This window comes from Cottoperca gobio, chromosome 14 (assembly GCF_900634415.1).
Source record: "Cottoperca gobio chromosome 14, fCotGob3.1, whole genome shotgun sequence".
Taxonomy (NCBI): Eukaryota; Metazoa; Chordata; class Actinopteri; order Perciformes; family Bovichtidae; genus Cottoperca; species Cottoperca gobio.
The window spans coordinates 22984472-23000824 of NC_041368.1; the positions used below are offsets into that span (position 1 = coordinate 22984472).

The 16353-nt window shown below is 39.1% G+C and overlaps 1 protein-coding gene across 1 annotated transcript in view; it reads left to right on the top strand.

Annotated features, from left to right (window-relative positions):
* cadm1a (cell adhesion molecule 1a) overlaps positions 1-11732 on the top strand; it is a 310203-nt gene extending 298471 nt beyond the window's left edge. The window contains 3 exon segments of the mRNA XM_029448212.1: positions 8476-8604; positions 11613-11659; positions 11661-11732. Coding sequence (XP_029304072.1) covers positions 8476-8604; positions 11613-11659; positions 11661-11732 — 248 coding nt within the window.
* The last annotated feature ends 4621 nt before the right edge of the window (positions 11733-16353 follow it).

Below are 16353 nucleotides of genomic sequence, written 5' to 3' on the forward strand. Positions count from 1 at the left end.
TGCCCTGACACCACTACTTTTACATAAAATGTCTTATCTTAAAGTATACACAATATAAAGGTGCTGTCAGTTGCATTATGGGAAATGTAGTATTCACCTTTTTTGGAACTGCATCGATTTTGACCGTTGAGCCCCTTTAAATTTAGACACGTACAATTCTGAATTTGTTTATTATCACATGTTATCTTTTCATTCTTGAAAAACTACTTTGCAGTTAAATTGTTATTTGTACAGAATATAAGAATTTCACTTCTGTTGTTGTGAAATGTTTTGCACATTTATTTTACTTTCTTATGCTACATAAGTACTATATATAAGGGTAGAGTTGTCGTCCACCGGTCGGAGGGTCGGTGGCTCGATTCCCAGTCCTACAGTCAGCATGTTGAAGTGTCCTTGGGCGAGATACTGAACCCAAAATTGCTCCCGATGGCCAATGGTGTGTGAGTGAATGGTTATCATTACTGATGAGCTGATGTGCACCTTGTATGGTAAAGCCTCTGACTCTGTATGAATGTGTGTGAATGGGTGAATGACATGACAACTGAGGGTTAACAAGGTCTATCTGACACATTGGACAGATTTGAGGTCTATGTCTCAAAGGGCTTTAAAGTGAACAGGGTCTATCTGCATCACTACTTTATGCAGATTTTGTATATATTTGCTGAGTCAGTGAGATCTATAAAGGTCTATCTCCACATGTTCAAGTATCATGTTAGTATCACAAAGGTCGATCTGCTGACAACCAATAACAGGGCAGGAAATGAATCACGTGATCATTTGAAGCACAGGAAGAACTTATTCAGAACGTTTTGCTGCCAACTGTTTTATATGTAATCTAGTAGATAGTAGTTCAAGTTAAGATCATCAGTAGTTCAAGTTAAGATCATCAGTAGTTCAAGTTAAGATCATCAGTAGTTCAAGTTAAGATCATCAGTAGTTCAAGTTAAGATCATTAGTAGTTCAAGTTAAGATCATCAGTAGTTCAAATTAAGATCATTAGTAGTTCAAGTTAAGATCATCAGTAGTTCAAGTTAAGATCATCAGTAGTTCAAGTTAAGATCATCAGTAGTTCAAGTTAAGATCATTAGTAGTTCAAGTTAAGATCATCAGTAGTTCAAGTTAAGATCATCAGTAGTTCAAGTTAAGATCATTAGTGGTTCAAGTTAAGATCATCAGTAGTTCAAGTTAAGATCATCAGTAGTTCAAGTTAAGATCATCAGTAGTTCAAGTTAAGATCATTAGTCGTCCACGTTAAGATCATTAGTAGTTCAAGTTAAGATCATCAGTAGTTCAAGTTAAGATCATCAGTAGTTCAAGTTAAGATCATTAGTCGTCCACGTTAAGATCATTAGTAGTTCAAGTTAAGATCATCAGTAGTTCAAGTTAAGATCATTAGTAGTTCAAGTTAAGATCATCAGTAGTTCAAGTTAAGATCATTAGTAGTTCAAGTTAAGATCATCAGTAGTTCAAATTAAGATCATTAGTAGTTCAAGTTAAGATCATTAGTAGTTCAAGTTAAGATCATTAGTAGTTCAAGTTAAGATCATCAGTAGTTCAAGTTAAGATCATCAGTAGTTCAAGTTAAGATCATTAGTAGTTCAAGTTAAGATCATTAGTAGTTCAAGTTAAGATCATCAGTAGTTCAAGTTAAGATCATTAGTAGTTCAAGTTAAGATCATTAGTAGTTCAAGTTAAGATCATCAGTAGTTCAAGTTAAGATCATTAGTAGTTCAAGTTAAGATCATTAGTAGTTCAAGTTAAGATCATCAGTAGTTCAAGTTAAGATCATCAGTAGTTCAAGTTAAGATCATTAGTAGTTCAAGTTAAGATCATCAGTAGTTCAAGTTAAGATCATTAGTAGTTCAAGTTAAGATCATAGTAGTTCAAGTTAAGATCATCAGTAGTTCAAGTTAAGATCATTAGTAGTTCAAGTTAAGATCATCAGTAGTTCAAGTTAAGATCATTAGTAGTTCAAGTTAAGATCATCAGTAGTTCAAGTTAAGATCATTAGTAGTTCAAGTTAAGATCATTAGTAGTTCAAGTTAAGATCATTAGTAGTTCAAGTTAAGATCATTAGTAGTTCAAGTTAAGATCATTAGTAGTTCAAGTTAAGATCATTAGTAGTTCAAGTTAAGATCATCAGTAGTTCAAGTTAAGATCATCAGTAGTTCAAGTTAAGATCATCAGTAGTTCAAGTTAAGATCATCAGTAGTTCAAGTTAAGATCATTAGTAGTTCAAGTTAAGATCATTAGTAGTTCAAGTTAAGATCATCAGTAGTTCAAGTTAAGATCATTAGTAGTTCAAGTTAAGATCATCAGTAGTTCAAGTTAAGATCATTAGTAGTTCAAGTTAAGATCATTAGTAGTTCAAGTTAAGATCATCAGTAGTTCAAGTTAAGATCATTAGTAGTTCAAGTTAAGATCATTAGTAGTTCAAGTTAAGATCATTAGTAGTTCAAGTTAAGATCATTAGTAGTTCAATAAAAAGTCTTACAAATTCAGATTTATTAGCTAATATAATTTTCACTTTTAAGTTTCCTGCCACGTGGAACCTGTGTAAACATTTAGAGCTTAAAATGAAGCTAAGTTTCATAAAATACAGTTGAGGTTAAATCTTCGGGGGGGGGGGAAATGTCAGATAGACCCTTAGACTCTGGTTTTCCAACAATAGAACCACAAAGGTCTATCTGCACAATGAGTTTAGTTTCTACCCATAATGCACTGAATTGGCCCAAACAGTGTTAACTTCACTACCTAGTGTGCAGCATGTGATGTGTCAACATGGGTTGGAGTTGGTTTTATAGTGTCCACGTTATGAACTGTTGAACTTTCAAATGCGTTTTTCTGAAAACTCGTCAAAGTGCAGATAGACTTGTTCACCCTCAGTTGACGTTGTGTTGTTAAGCTCTTTGAGTGATCGTAAAGATTGGAAAAGCGCTGTATAAAAGCAAAACATTTACCAAGCTAGAAAATGAAAAGATAACAATACTTTAGTAAAGAAAACCATCATAACAAGTGAGCTGTAGAAGGAAATGCAGTGTTTTTATAAAGACATTTGGTTAATTACAGGTTTCATTCAAGGTTAATTCAATTTTTGGGTTGAACATTCAAGGACGCTGCTTTATTTAAGAGGTTTAGTGGAGGCGTGTCATTCTACAGGCTGTGAAGACAGCACAAGGGTTAAATCACTCTCTTCTTCAGATCAGTGATCCGGCTGGTAAAGAAAAAGAAATGTCTCTCAACTCGCTGCAGAAGTCCAAACTTTATGACATTGATTCTAATATTTCATTTTCAACTGTATGTGACCCTTTAGCTACTCTGTTTTTAACGGCGCTGCTGTCTTTTCTTTTTTTAAATGAAACACTTTTTGACTTTTATTTTTTGAGAAAGACTCAATAAATCTCCGGCCGAGTCGCTCAGTATGTAAGCAGTGTAGAGCGCTACCCGAGAGGCAAAAGACTTAACTGACATTTTTAAATAGGTTCAATGAATAGGTTCATTGGGACTTTAATTACATTCACTCTTTAACCGAGAGTGTTGTGGGCAATGGAAGTGGATCTTGACAAGCCAATGTGCTCTTATGACACCCCACCCACATAGCTGCTGTATTCCTGATTGCCCTTCTATCTGCAGGCAGCGCGGGCACACCAGTGAAATCACTAATGCTTAATTAGTAGATTAGAAGATCCAATTAGGAGATCTCCTCTGTCTCAAATCAGGCCTCTGTCAACATGTCCTATGAAAATGAGATACTCCACGTCGCCACTTAAGTGGGCGTTCCTCACCGTGACAAAATGACCACTCTTGAGGGACTTCTGCACGCTTTGTTTAGCCCTGTGGACGCCTTGTTTGAAGCCAATTCGTGAATAATCATTTATAATTCAGTCATATTTCAAAGGCAGATTGAGCTGCGTGGTTGTGTGCGTGTACATGGGGTTTTATTTTGAAAAGCGTTTATATTTCTGAGGGTTACAATGTAAATGAACGGCCACGCAGCTCTTTCAAACATTTTGTGATATCATCATGAGTTCAGACTCCGCATGAAAACATTTACTTTAACTCTTGTTTTGTAATTTTTATAACCACTTGCAGATTGTTATATCTGCAACAGAAGTGATTTTAAGGACAAGCAAAAAAAACTAAAGTTGCCTTGAATGTGATCGCTCCGGGAGATAATAACACAGACATAGTGTATTTCACTGGGTGATAGTAATTGCTCATAAGTGATACACACTGATATGACATGCAAATTGCTTTATATGGGATCGTTGGGACTGAGTGCTTCCAGAAGCTGACAGCACATGCTCAGCTGTCAGCCGGCTTACAAACAGGGCTCTTTGAACATGGGGGCCAGACAACCCTCTTTTACTTTCTTCTTTGATTATGACACAAATTGTTGGCTTTGTCATTCCAGGAAGAACTCAGCAGAACTGACCTGCAAAGGTCAAGATCCAGCAAACAAGCTTAGCTGACTTTGATGTTGGGAAAGAGTCTGTAATGATTGATTCATACGTTTATTTATTTAATAAATATTTATAAAATCAAATCCACTTTGTTGGAGGAGGAGGAGAACAGATTATTCAAGAGAGGCTGCCAGTTATGAAAACACACGCCAGAGCTAAATCTACTTTAGGAAACAGTAACACACAACATGAAAAATCCTCTCGTGACGACGCTGAATATGAATTCTTTTTGTTTGCTTTATAGAGCGCAGGAGGTGTTTGCACGCGAGCAGAAAAGATTTGTTTAGTTTTTGTTTTTATCATGTTATACCACAAGTTTCTGACGTGCAGATTATTACTTGTGATGCAAAATGAGAGGTCAAAGACGATGCATATGCACACACTGTCATTCATTAACACCCACATTTCAGATTCAGAAACTATATTCAAAGAGGGAAGCAGTTTAAATAACTGGATTAAATAAAGAATAATTACAAATAGTACCTGACAGTGAAGCTCGAGGATTATTTCTCAGAATTGGTTCTCAGATCTCAGCATTCGAGTTGATGTTATTAGAGTTTCTATCAGACCAGAATTATCATTTAAATGACAATTTCCACTCTGCGCCCACCGTGGGATCTATGGTTTGTTCTGACGCTGCTTCACTGCGCAGGTAGCTATACAGTATTCTTGGTCCCCAGAAGATGATTTCCGTGGATTATCTTCAACCCTTTTTTTTTATCTTCTTTGTCTCTCTCCGTCCTCGTGTCTTCTGGAGAAACATGGCACCTTGCCGGGTGTTTCAAGGATCCAGCTCCTCAAACCCGCTGAATATTTTATATTCGAGTGGAGATCCTCGAGTTTCCAGAGATGGCAAAAATGTCAAGATGAATTTTGGTGAAATGGGTTTAAAATGGGTTTGAGTAAGCCTCTCAGAGTAAGCATCATGCAACTTCAATGAAAAGCTGGAACAAGCTGTCAGACTCGAGGATTTCTTTAAGCAACCTCGGGCCAAAAAGCGATTTCATGCAGTTTGCTGTATTTATGCTCCTTCAGAATAAGAGCAAGTGTTTGGTGACCACAGATCCTTTCCTCTAGCACCACCGATCCACTCTCGCCCCATTAATGGTGCGGCTCTACAGGGGCGACCTTGTTTACCGAGCTTATTATGGAATAAGGCAACATATAATATGTAATGGACTTAAGGAGCCGCTGTGGAGACTTTGAAGTTCTCTTCTCCCCTCCCTCATATATAAATGTGAACCACCAGCGTTTGATATAGATAACCAGGACTTCTGCAACCGTCCCAGCTACCCCCAGCACCCTGACCACAGCGCACACACACCAAGCACACGCTCCCCCGATTCCCCCAGAGCCAAAGTCCACATTAACATCGTAATAGGAAAGTGTGTTAAAGCACAGCTTTAGCAGCCTGACAAGAGCGAATTGGATGTCAGAGGGATTCCTGCTCAGTTTAATTGAATCTGCCCAGGACTAAAAAAGAAAATCTGAAGTCAAAATAACCTATTAGATGTATCAGGTAATGTTTTGTTGGGTTTGACAGGTAGCACTGCTCTGCCTCCCTCACCTCTCTTGTATTCCTGCAGCTTGTGGTAGCAGGAGTGTAGAGGTGGGCGGGAGCTGATGTTATCCAAGATGTTTCTCGCTCTGTTTCTGTTATTCGTTAATAAATTGTGGCCTGCTGCTTCTTTCTCCTGGAGCTCACTCAACAAATCCCTTGAGTGTAGAACTCTGCTGGAGAAGCGTGTGGATGGGGTTTTACAGAGTTACTACAGCGAATGGAGGGTGGGGGCCGATGGTTTCCTCCACGTGAACTGATTGCTAAGAGCTGACTGTTGTTCAGGGCGCAGACTTTACCTTTTCTCCCTATTTTCTTGTCTTTAAAAAAAGGCATTCTCTCAGACGTGAAGGTTAAGCATGTGGTGTAATGCCATCTTAATAAGCTTTAGTAGTGCTGTGAACGCTGAATTAATTCCAGGTCACATCTTAATGCAACTCTTAGCCACGTACGTCATCTTCTCTCCGACACCTCCACCCTTCCCACTCACTTTATTACACACGCCACAGCGTGCTGATGGAGAAATGTGTTCCTCCTTTGAGCTGTGAAGGGCCAATCACAGGCGCCCTACCTCACGGTGAACACTGAACATTTCCTATCATGTGAACGCAGCTTTAAGACACTTAAGCCTAGATTTACTAAAGATTAACCCAGATGTGAAGCATTCTGCTCTGACATGTGAGTGGAGTCACACGTTTAGTGTCTCCTCATTTAAAGGAGGACGGCACAAATATAAAAGAGGAGACATGTTAAGAAGATGTGGTCGGATTATGTTTTCCCCTAATTTACTTGAGGTCACTTGCGACAGTTTTTTTGTGGGGAAAGTTCTCTGCGGTGGAACAGGAGGCGTAAACAGATGGGATTTACAAGCCACAAGGAAGATTATAGAGGAGGAGGAAGCATGTTTTAAATGCAGACGGGTGGAGTGCATTCACACTGATGGTCACTTAAACCAACGCATGCAGGCTCGGGGAGAACATGCAAACTAGCCATGACCCCTGTGCTGCACCTTATATATATATACCTCAAAACTGATTATTAGATACAGATATAAAGAAATGACGCTATTATTAATTAACAAGGTAAGATTATATCATAATTTTATGAGTAATAGTAATGAGCTCTCCTTCAGAGAGCGTCTGGAGGGCAGTTCCAGGAGCTGACTGCGTAATGAGCTGCTGCGTTCGTAGATCACGTGCTGAACACACATATTGTGGCAGAAAAGTCCATGAGAACCGCAGCGCACATTTACGCAGCGCACATTTACGCAGCGCACATTGTTAAAATGTCGCAGGCAGTTGGAAACAAATAATATCAAAAGACGACATGTTGCACACCTGTATTATTTTAACAACCAGTACAGTCCAGTCCACTAAACCAGCGGTCCCCAACCTTTTTTATGCCATGGACCGGTTTCATGTAAAACAATATGTTCGCGGACCGGGGGGGGAATAAATATGAAACAAAACGATACGGCCGGCATAAAAACAAATGTAAAGTGCATAAACAACTCAGCATTACACTGAATTAGTGGGAGCCCTGAGCTCGTGTCTCTACCGAGCCGGTCCAATACAGAGGGATAACTTCTGCACCAACAGTAAAAGGTTTCTTCTCTTAGCGACACGGTGAGTCACTAAGTATGACGCTCTCCGTGCACTCGCATGTGTTGATGTGGTGACCATCAGTCATTCTTTATGTTCTTCTTGTTCATGTTGTTTTCTTTAAAACAACTCCCACAGCTTGTCTTTCATCGCCGGCGTTCTGAAGGCTTCGTTGCCTCATGTGCGAGCCTGTGTATTCTGCAGAACGGCGCATGAGAATCACCTGGAGAGATAAACACGTATTTTAAGTGACTCCTGATATCGTCTTTTAAATGTCTCCTCATTGGGTCTTTTCCCTTTTCAAAGCTCTTTAAAGACGTTTGTTTTCTCATTGTTGCTTGTGGGCTTAATGTTTGAAGTAAAGTATCACGTGACAGACGAGCGTCTCGACATGTGTCACGAGACACAGACGCACAGACGGATGTATCCGGCGATTTTTCTAAATAAAACCTTTCAAAATCTTTCTGTGCCCACGGACCGGTGGTTGGGGACCACTGCACTAAACCACACGTCAATGCAAACCGTTATGTTTAGTTACATGCTATGAAGTCTAAAACGGTTATGTTGAGGTTCAGGGATGGTTTGGTGCGGATACGTTTGGAAACATTAGATTTGACTCTTGCACATCATTACATTGGGATCAATTTAACCATGTGTGTCCATTACAGACACTGTTCATGTTCATGAGTGAAATGTAAGGCAGCTCTGTGGATGCAGGTGCAACTGCAGCTCCATTCAAAGTCTAATCTACATGTCTCTCACATTTAACCGTCAGACATCCCAGTGAGGACGCGGTGCATCCCTCAGTGCTGTTGTCTGTCCACACTGACTTGCTTTGTCCTTTTGTTACCAGATTCCCGAGCTGGAGAGGGAGCACCCAGAGCGGTGGACCATGCAGTGATCGGAGGAGTGGTGGCCGTGGTCGTCTTCGCCATGCTCTGTCTACTCATTGTCTTGGGGCGCTATTTTGCAAGACACAAAGGTACTGCACCCATAATGTCAGCTTTATAAGGAGGACTTTCACATTTGTTTATTTTACTAACTAAAGCTGGATTGTGCAAGATTATTATATGTATGTACAACTTTGGACAGTAGCTGAACATGTAAACACTGGACTCGGCTACATTAACAGACGACAGTAAACTGGTGTAATCAGCCAATAACAAACCACCTTCCCGCCGCACATCGCAGCCATGTTACTGCAGTTGTAGAAAACCTGGGGTGGGTGCGTTATAAAGATACCATTGGCTCCGTTCAAGGGAGAAAATAAATCTCTTCCCCCTTTATTTGGACAACATGGGACAGGATTTACAAACTGAGTTTGGAAAATAAATATATCCAGTAAAAGCCAGGAGAATACATTACGGCTTCATAAATCAAACAGTCCCTATTTACACAGAGTCAAGGAACTAAAAAGACAGAATCTGCTTAAATTAATTCACATTCCCTTATTATGAGTTTGTTTTCAAGGAAAAGTTGCAACGCACAACAGTATCCGACAGGCATTGTAGTAATTGAACAATCATGTCTTTTTTTCTTTTTTAGAGAGTTGAAAAAGTAGATTAAAACTGACGTCTATAACATAACCCTATATCATCATTAGATCATCCGGGAGACTTTGGTGTTTCTGTGTTGAGGAAAACAGTACATTTCAGTAAAAAATTACTTTGAAACAGGAATGTACAGTGCAGTAAAATAACCCACTCACTCTGCAGACTTTATTGTCCACAATGGGGATAAAAAGCAAGAAACAAAACAAGACAATTAATTGAGAACATCACAGCACGGCACACGGTGCTATCCCTCCGAACAAACCAGGCTCCTGAACTGTGAAACAATAATGACTGAACCTCTGTGTGTGAGGAGGCTGCACCTAATGCCATGTGCATGCACTTTAATGTTATGTACAGTACGTACACTTTAATGCCATGTACATGCACTTTAATGCCATGTACATGCACTTTAATGCCATGTACATGCACTTTAATGCTATATATATGCACTTTAATGTTATGTACAGTACGTACACTTTAATGCCACGTACATGCAATATAAAGCAATACCAGAGAAGGCTGTGTGCAAAACTCAGTGAGCGAAACGGTGAGCGTGCAGAAAACATAGACGCCACTAAACACTTGCAGATATGTTCTACATCGCCTACTTAGAGGAATATTATAGCAGAATTCACTAAAACTAATGTGGTTGTCTTGCTTTTTTTAAACGTAGTTTTAATCATTTTTATATTTCTCAGCAGCATGCTGCTTGCCTCTAAAACACAAATTGATCCAGGCTATAAAGTTTATCAGGTGTAGCCTCTTTACTTTGTTTCTGTAAAAACCTCTATTTACATCCTTTACAAATAATGGGAAGACGGCTGTTAAGGCTACGGGTTACTGATGGTGAGTAAAATTACATGCACTCCTGCTGAATAGCATAACGCATTTTGTATGCTGCTCTCATAACACAGAAATAATTAGAATCTATAACAAATTTCACACTTTGATATTTCTTATGCGGGAGGAAATTGGCTTGGATACATGAACCACTTTATAGAGGAAATACTGTAATATGAGGTAAATTAAAGGTGTAGAAGAATGTTTTTCTGTTATGGTGATTCTGGACTCAGATCTGAAAGATGTCTGAGAAACAGTGTGTTAAACTCTATAAGTTTCATTATCTACAGTTTATATGACGGCTACACAGTCGACCAACACAAGTCATTATTTATCAACCAAACAAATTCACAAGTTGACAGTCGTGGAGGTGTGCTCTCAATATAATAATAACACCAAAACCTCAAAAATGAACATTATTATCTTAAAGTTAGAATGTATGAGTTGTTGCATTAGATTTTACAAGTGTTCCTCGTAAAGTGACCTCTGACAGTATATTAAAGACGCGTCTTTATTCTTTACAATTAAACTCCTATCCTGTAAACTGACTGAAATCCCTTCAGGTATATTCTCATAACTGATAGAAATGATAGATAACGGCAATTTTTCCTTTTTAATCCGTTTTTTTCTAAATATAACAGCAATAAGATGCAAATGAACAAATCACACGAAGGCCACTTTGACTAATGGCATGCATGCTGCCGGTTTTAGGCTGTTTTAAAGTGCAGAGGGTTGTCAGATATGAATATTCATGAAAGAGCAATATTGATAGAGAAGAGATGAAAGAGAGATTTGGTGTCTACACCTGTGCAGACGTGAGACTGCAGCCGGGGGAGGTCACTGAGGGAAACAATTCATCGACGATTTCAGGATGTTGAGGGCGACTTTTAACTACCTGTCGAAAACGTCCCGTAATAATTACTCAACAAAACACTAAACACAAGCGCAGACTGGATCAGGTGCAGGATGGTGTCAGGAAAACAGGATTCAAAGCCTTTTTCTTCTTCCTGTCGTCGTAAAAAGATGATTTTAAATAAGGAGGACAAAAAGAAAACATTGAAAGGAATAAAAAGAATTGTTTAGTTTTTTGTACATCTCCCAGGTCACCATCCTTGGGATACGGCAGCGCTGAACACCGTGTTTCCATCTATTCAAGCAGGCATCTGTGCTTTTCCTTCTGCATGTGAAGTGCTCTTCCTCATCCGATCTGGAATATTGCCTTTGTTATCAACCTCCACTGTGATAGAATGTGAATAAATCTTGTAAATTAAGTTTGAAGGAGCTCGCCGGCGCCTTTCTTTTCTCCTCTGAACTTGACAAGGTTAATTTGAAGGTGTGAGCCATGCTCTTCCCCACACTCCAGATCATTTCAAAACCCTGATTTTCATGTGCCAATTTGAATGAAAGGAGGGGGAAATGATGTATAATCTGAATATTACAGCTTGCTGGTGTTAGGTTTGTGTAAATCGCCACATGGAGAAGGATTTACATAATTAGGTGCTGTGGGATGTAGAGGCACATTTTAATCTTTTGTATCATCTACGCAGCAGGTTATTACCCAGTCCGTGACACTGTCCTTCCTCCCCTTCCTCCTCAGGTACCTACTTCACACACGAAGCCAAAGGAGCGGACGACGCAGCGGACTGCAGATACGGCTATCATCAACGCAGAGGGGGGCCACACCAACTCGGACGAAAAGAAAGAGTACTACATCTAATCAAAACAGGACCCCTCACTCCAGTGTCCTCTTTGGGACACCGAGCTGTTTTTGGGGCCGGGCAGAGGGAGCGGGAGGGAGGGAGGGGGGGGTGGGGGTGTTCAGGATCACTGTTAGTGAGAGTAGAGGGGTCGAGCAGTAGAAGAGAGAAGGGGTTTTAAAGAAAGGCCTGGTTTTAAGCCGTTGTTTAGTCTAGTCTGCAGATGTAGATGGAATGTTTTGTGTGTAAAAAAAAAATCAAAAATCAAAAAAGGAGAACAAGTGGGAGGGTTTGGGTTTTTTCTTTCGGTAAATTGAGGAGGGGGCGGGGGGGTTGGGGGTGGGACGGGTGCGCCAGACGTTGCCAGAAATCACTGTAGAGAGCTTCACCATTCGACACCTCCCTAACTGCTGGTACGAATTTGATTTAGTTCAACCATTTGCAGAAAATTCTGTGCCTTGTTCTATCCATACTTTGGATTTGTGTTGATCCTCATTTGCATAACCTTGTTGTTCCCCTTTCCCCGTTCCATCTTCCCCACTCGCAATCATCAATGTGCTGTTGGCTTTTGTATGAGGGTGAAAATTACACAGCCACTTTATTCATTTCCCTTACTGTGTCTGCACACACGCGTCCTCCACTGCATAACAAAACTCTTTCCAGTATACTGTGATTTGTCTCAAGCCATTACTTCCCTCTCTTTCTTTTTTCCCGCCTAAAGTTTTGACAGCCTCCACAAATGCATGGAATGCTTTTCATATCATTGTACAAAGGACATACATGAGAAACAGGTTTGATGTACTGTATATTCTCTGCCTGTCACCTCCTGAACACATTCAAATCATAATCAAAAAGAAGGCAGCAAAGGATAATATGAAAATATTTTTATTGGGCCAATTCCGTGTTCACAATTCATGTTTTGCAACCTCAGTTTGTTCTTCAGAGCAGATAAACCACTGCCTCTTAAATAATTACCTTTCTTTGTAAAGAGAAGTCGTACATAAATTTTCCTCACTACGCTGCCATTTCATTATTTTTACTTCCTCCGTTCAGCGCTGTTTCTCCTCCATTAGTCTGAATGGAAGCTCTGTTTTCCCACCAGCTTTAATTCAGTTGTAATGACGAGATTCAATTGATTTCCATCTGCTCTCATTTTAGAATATTTTCTTACAAATGGGAAATTAAGAAAATAGTTTTTTGGCAGACTCTCAGTCAACATGGCTCTGTGATAAAAGGCTGTTGAAAGAAACATTTGGTATTAATATTGGCCGACCACCAGCCAAAAGACGCTGGTGTGTGTGTGTGGTACAAAACTTTACCCAAAAGAGAAACAGCCTTAACCAAACGCATTCAAATTTAATTTAGGAACACATGCTGCACAAAACATCTTCCCTACAGCGGGTTCATGTTCTCTCATTGACACGCAATCCCAATGTAAATCAAGCCAATGGAATCACAGCTGTATTATACACTAATACTTACTAAGAAATATTTTTTACAACTTACTAGAAGTACCTTTGTGGATTTTATTGTGTCACACTCGTGAGGTTTGTCAAAATGTAAAACAAGCAAGTGTTTGGGAAAGTGAATGTTCTGAGAGACGGGCCAGTCTTTCCACTTCCATCACACCTTCTGAATATATGCTTTGCTTTGATGCAGCAGCTTGACTGCGTGAACACTTGATGGTTTTGCATGCGTGTACGTGCTAAAACTCATTATTTTTTGCTTCTCTATCTTGCTTTGTTTATCACCTGCCAAAACTGAATGAGGATCTGTTTTGCGGTGCCAGCTGGGGGATCACTGAGGAATGCCAAAAGTAATTAATTGTTTGTAACGGAACTTAATACACATGTTGTGCTCCGTGGTGGTAATCCATGGGTTACATTCATACCCTGGCTTCTTAACATGGCAATGAGGATGTATTGATGGCATTGTTTGTTGTAATTATGTGTTCACACAGCAAGCAGCTTGCTTAATGAGTCCCGACTCTGTACGACAGATGTGGGGGGGGATAGAGGATGGAGGTCTAAGTTTCGGTTTCCACCTTCAAAGTTTTGAACAGGCTTTGTGTGTCATGATATCGCATTTTGAACATTTGTATCCTAACAAATGAGCTTATCGTCAACCCCGACAGTGGCTGCAACCATTCCTCGAGTGTTGTTTTTTTTAAGGCATTTATTCCTGTAAAAGTGTGCAGAAGTTTAAAAGATAGAATCAATTTGACAAACTGTTTCAAACTTTATCAAATCAGTGGAGAAACAAGTTTCAGGTAATTGCCCGATGACGCCGATTGATCTTGTAGTGCAAAATCAAACCTTGCAATGTATGCTTCTTTTAATAAAATGCATCATGCAAAAATCAATTTTAAGAGATTAGGATTTAAAAAGATAAAGTAGATCTGGTGTCATTTAGGGTATTGGTACTGTTGTAAGTCATAAGAATAACATAAGTTTCCAAACATTGTAATTCATAAAGGTCACTGAACACCGATGAACTTGTCAGTGATGTTTGAAAATGAGTTTAGTTTAAACATTCTGATTGTGTGATGCCAATAATATTGGAGATATACACCCACGAGTCTAAGCCTGCGAATTACACACTAGCATATGTATACGTTGTCCACGACCCCCAGCAGAGTTCTGTCGCTCTGAACGACTGGCAGCTTTTCTGTGCTTGATTGTGTTTTCTGTACGTAATGTGAAATGTGTGAAGATGCTTCTTAATTTGTGTCGTAATGTTAAAACATACTCTCTTTTTATGATTATGCCACTCGACACCATTGGGACTAAGCGGTGTGGTTTGCTGTGTGGACACTTCAGATTCTTTATTGCCATGTTAACACATTTGATTGGTATTTCTCAATGTGCAGCTCAGATTGCAACACGTTAACAATGTGATAGCTTTAATATATCATAGTCATGCATGAAGACAGCATTCAGTATTTCCATATAGAGATGGGTGGTGTTGGGCTCGTTTTAAAGGGAGGTGTGAAGGTTCTTGTGAAGTGCATTACGCACATTTCACTCCCCTTAGCGTAACGCATCTGTGCATTTAAAAATGTGTTTGATATTTTTTATGCAGTTTTTGAAGACAGATGTAGGGCTGGGTGGGAGCGGTGGACATGTTTTTTGAGCTTTTCCATTGGATGTGGCAGTTGTAGAGGAGGGATGTTGCAGACAAACATCAAAGACAGCGTGTCCAACTCTCTCCAAATGTTTCTTCTTCTGTTAAAACTTAATTTAAAAGTTCTGTACTCACAAAGGAATTACCACTAAGTTAACACTGTACGCTGATGACACTGTTGTGTGTTTGTTACGTGGATGGGTGGAGGTGGGCAAGGGTTTTGATTAGGTTCGATGTTTTACAGTCTGGTGTCTGATAAAACTATTAACTGACTTGTTATTGTTGCTTTATGAATCACAGAGCAGATGCCACTTCATCTGCAAGACTGAGATTGTGTGATTTGTATTTTACAGTGAGCACTATTTCGCTTCAGTGACATGTGGCAGCTTCCATTTAAATCAGACTTTCAAAATGTGTCTTGCCAATAAAGGAATAGAACTGAATATTGTCTTCTCCCTTAAGGCTGATGCATTAATATTTTATTTGTGCATATTGATTTTTATTTTTTTTGTGGGTTTGGAAAGGCAGGAGTGTTTTTCAAAATGTTTTACCGACTTCAATTTTGCTCTCCCAAAGTTTCAATGAGCAAAACAACATAAAAAAATTAATAAAACACAAGTAGGTTTACATATTCAGGAATGATGAGGATTCAATTTGAAATAATTATATTTTAGGTTACTGTATGTATCATTTTTATTTTCTATTAAATGCCCAGTGAAGTAAAAAAAATGATGTAACTGGTGTAGTTTTCTCCACATTAAATTCTTTTGATAATGTCCTGTCTCTGGTTCATGCGTTGCTGACCGATGTGACTGCATCTCAGGTAGAATGCAAAGTTTAGGCCCCACCAATGACATAACAGCGAGTACAATGCATCCTCATCAAATCAAGTGCAACACATTACTTTAGATCCAAAAGGCAAAACTGGTGGTATTTTGCATATATGTTGTACATGTTTTCTGTATTTTTCTTAATATTTGGTGCACTGTAAAAGATGTGTTGAGTATTGCTTTGTGTTGACATAGGTCATAAAGAGTACACTGTTTATTGGAATGAAGCAGGATCAGAAACTTGTGGCTGTACTACTTCTGTCACTTTAAACGCACCACCGCCTTTGGAAGCACGTTTGAATCCCGAAAAGTTCTGATTGTGTCACCAGTCATTGTTTCTAGATTGATTCCTTTTGTCTCTCTGCTGTTCTTGGGAAATGTTAATGTGTATTAATGGAGAAAAGGAGTTCCACATTCCCATACACATTTTGTATTGGTTCATAAATAGACATTTTTACAAAACAATGAAGAGTTCTTGTCTTAATAAAAAAAAAGATATTAATGTCCAAAATAATCAGTGTTGGTATTGGTTTTTACTCTAAATGTTAATATATTAAGGTGATGCACCACAGGTATGTGGAGGAAAATGGGGACTAATATGGACACACAGCGACACATTAATTCTAAACCTATATATATATATATACATATAAAAAAAATATATATAAATATATATATATAAATATAT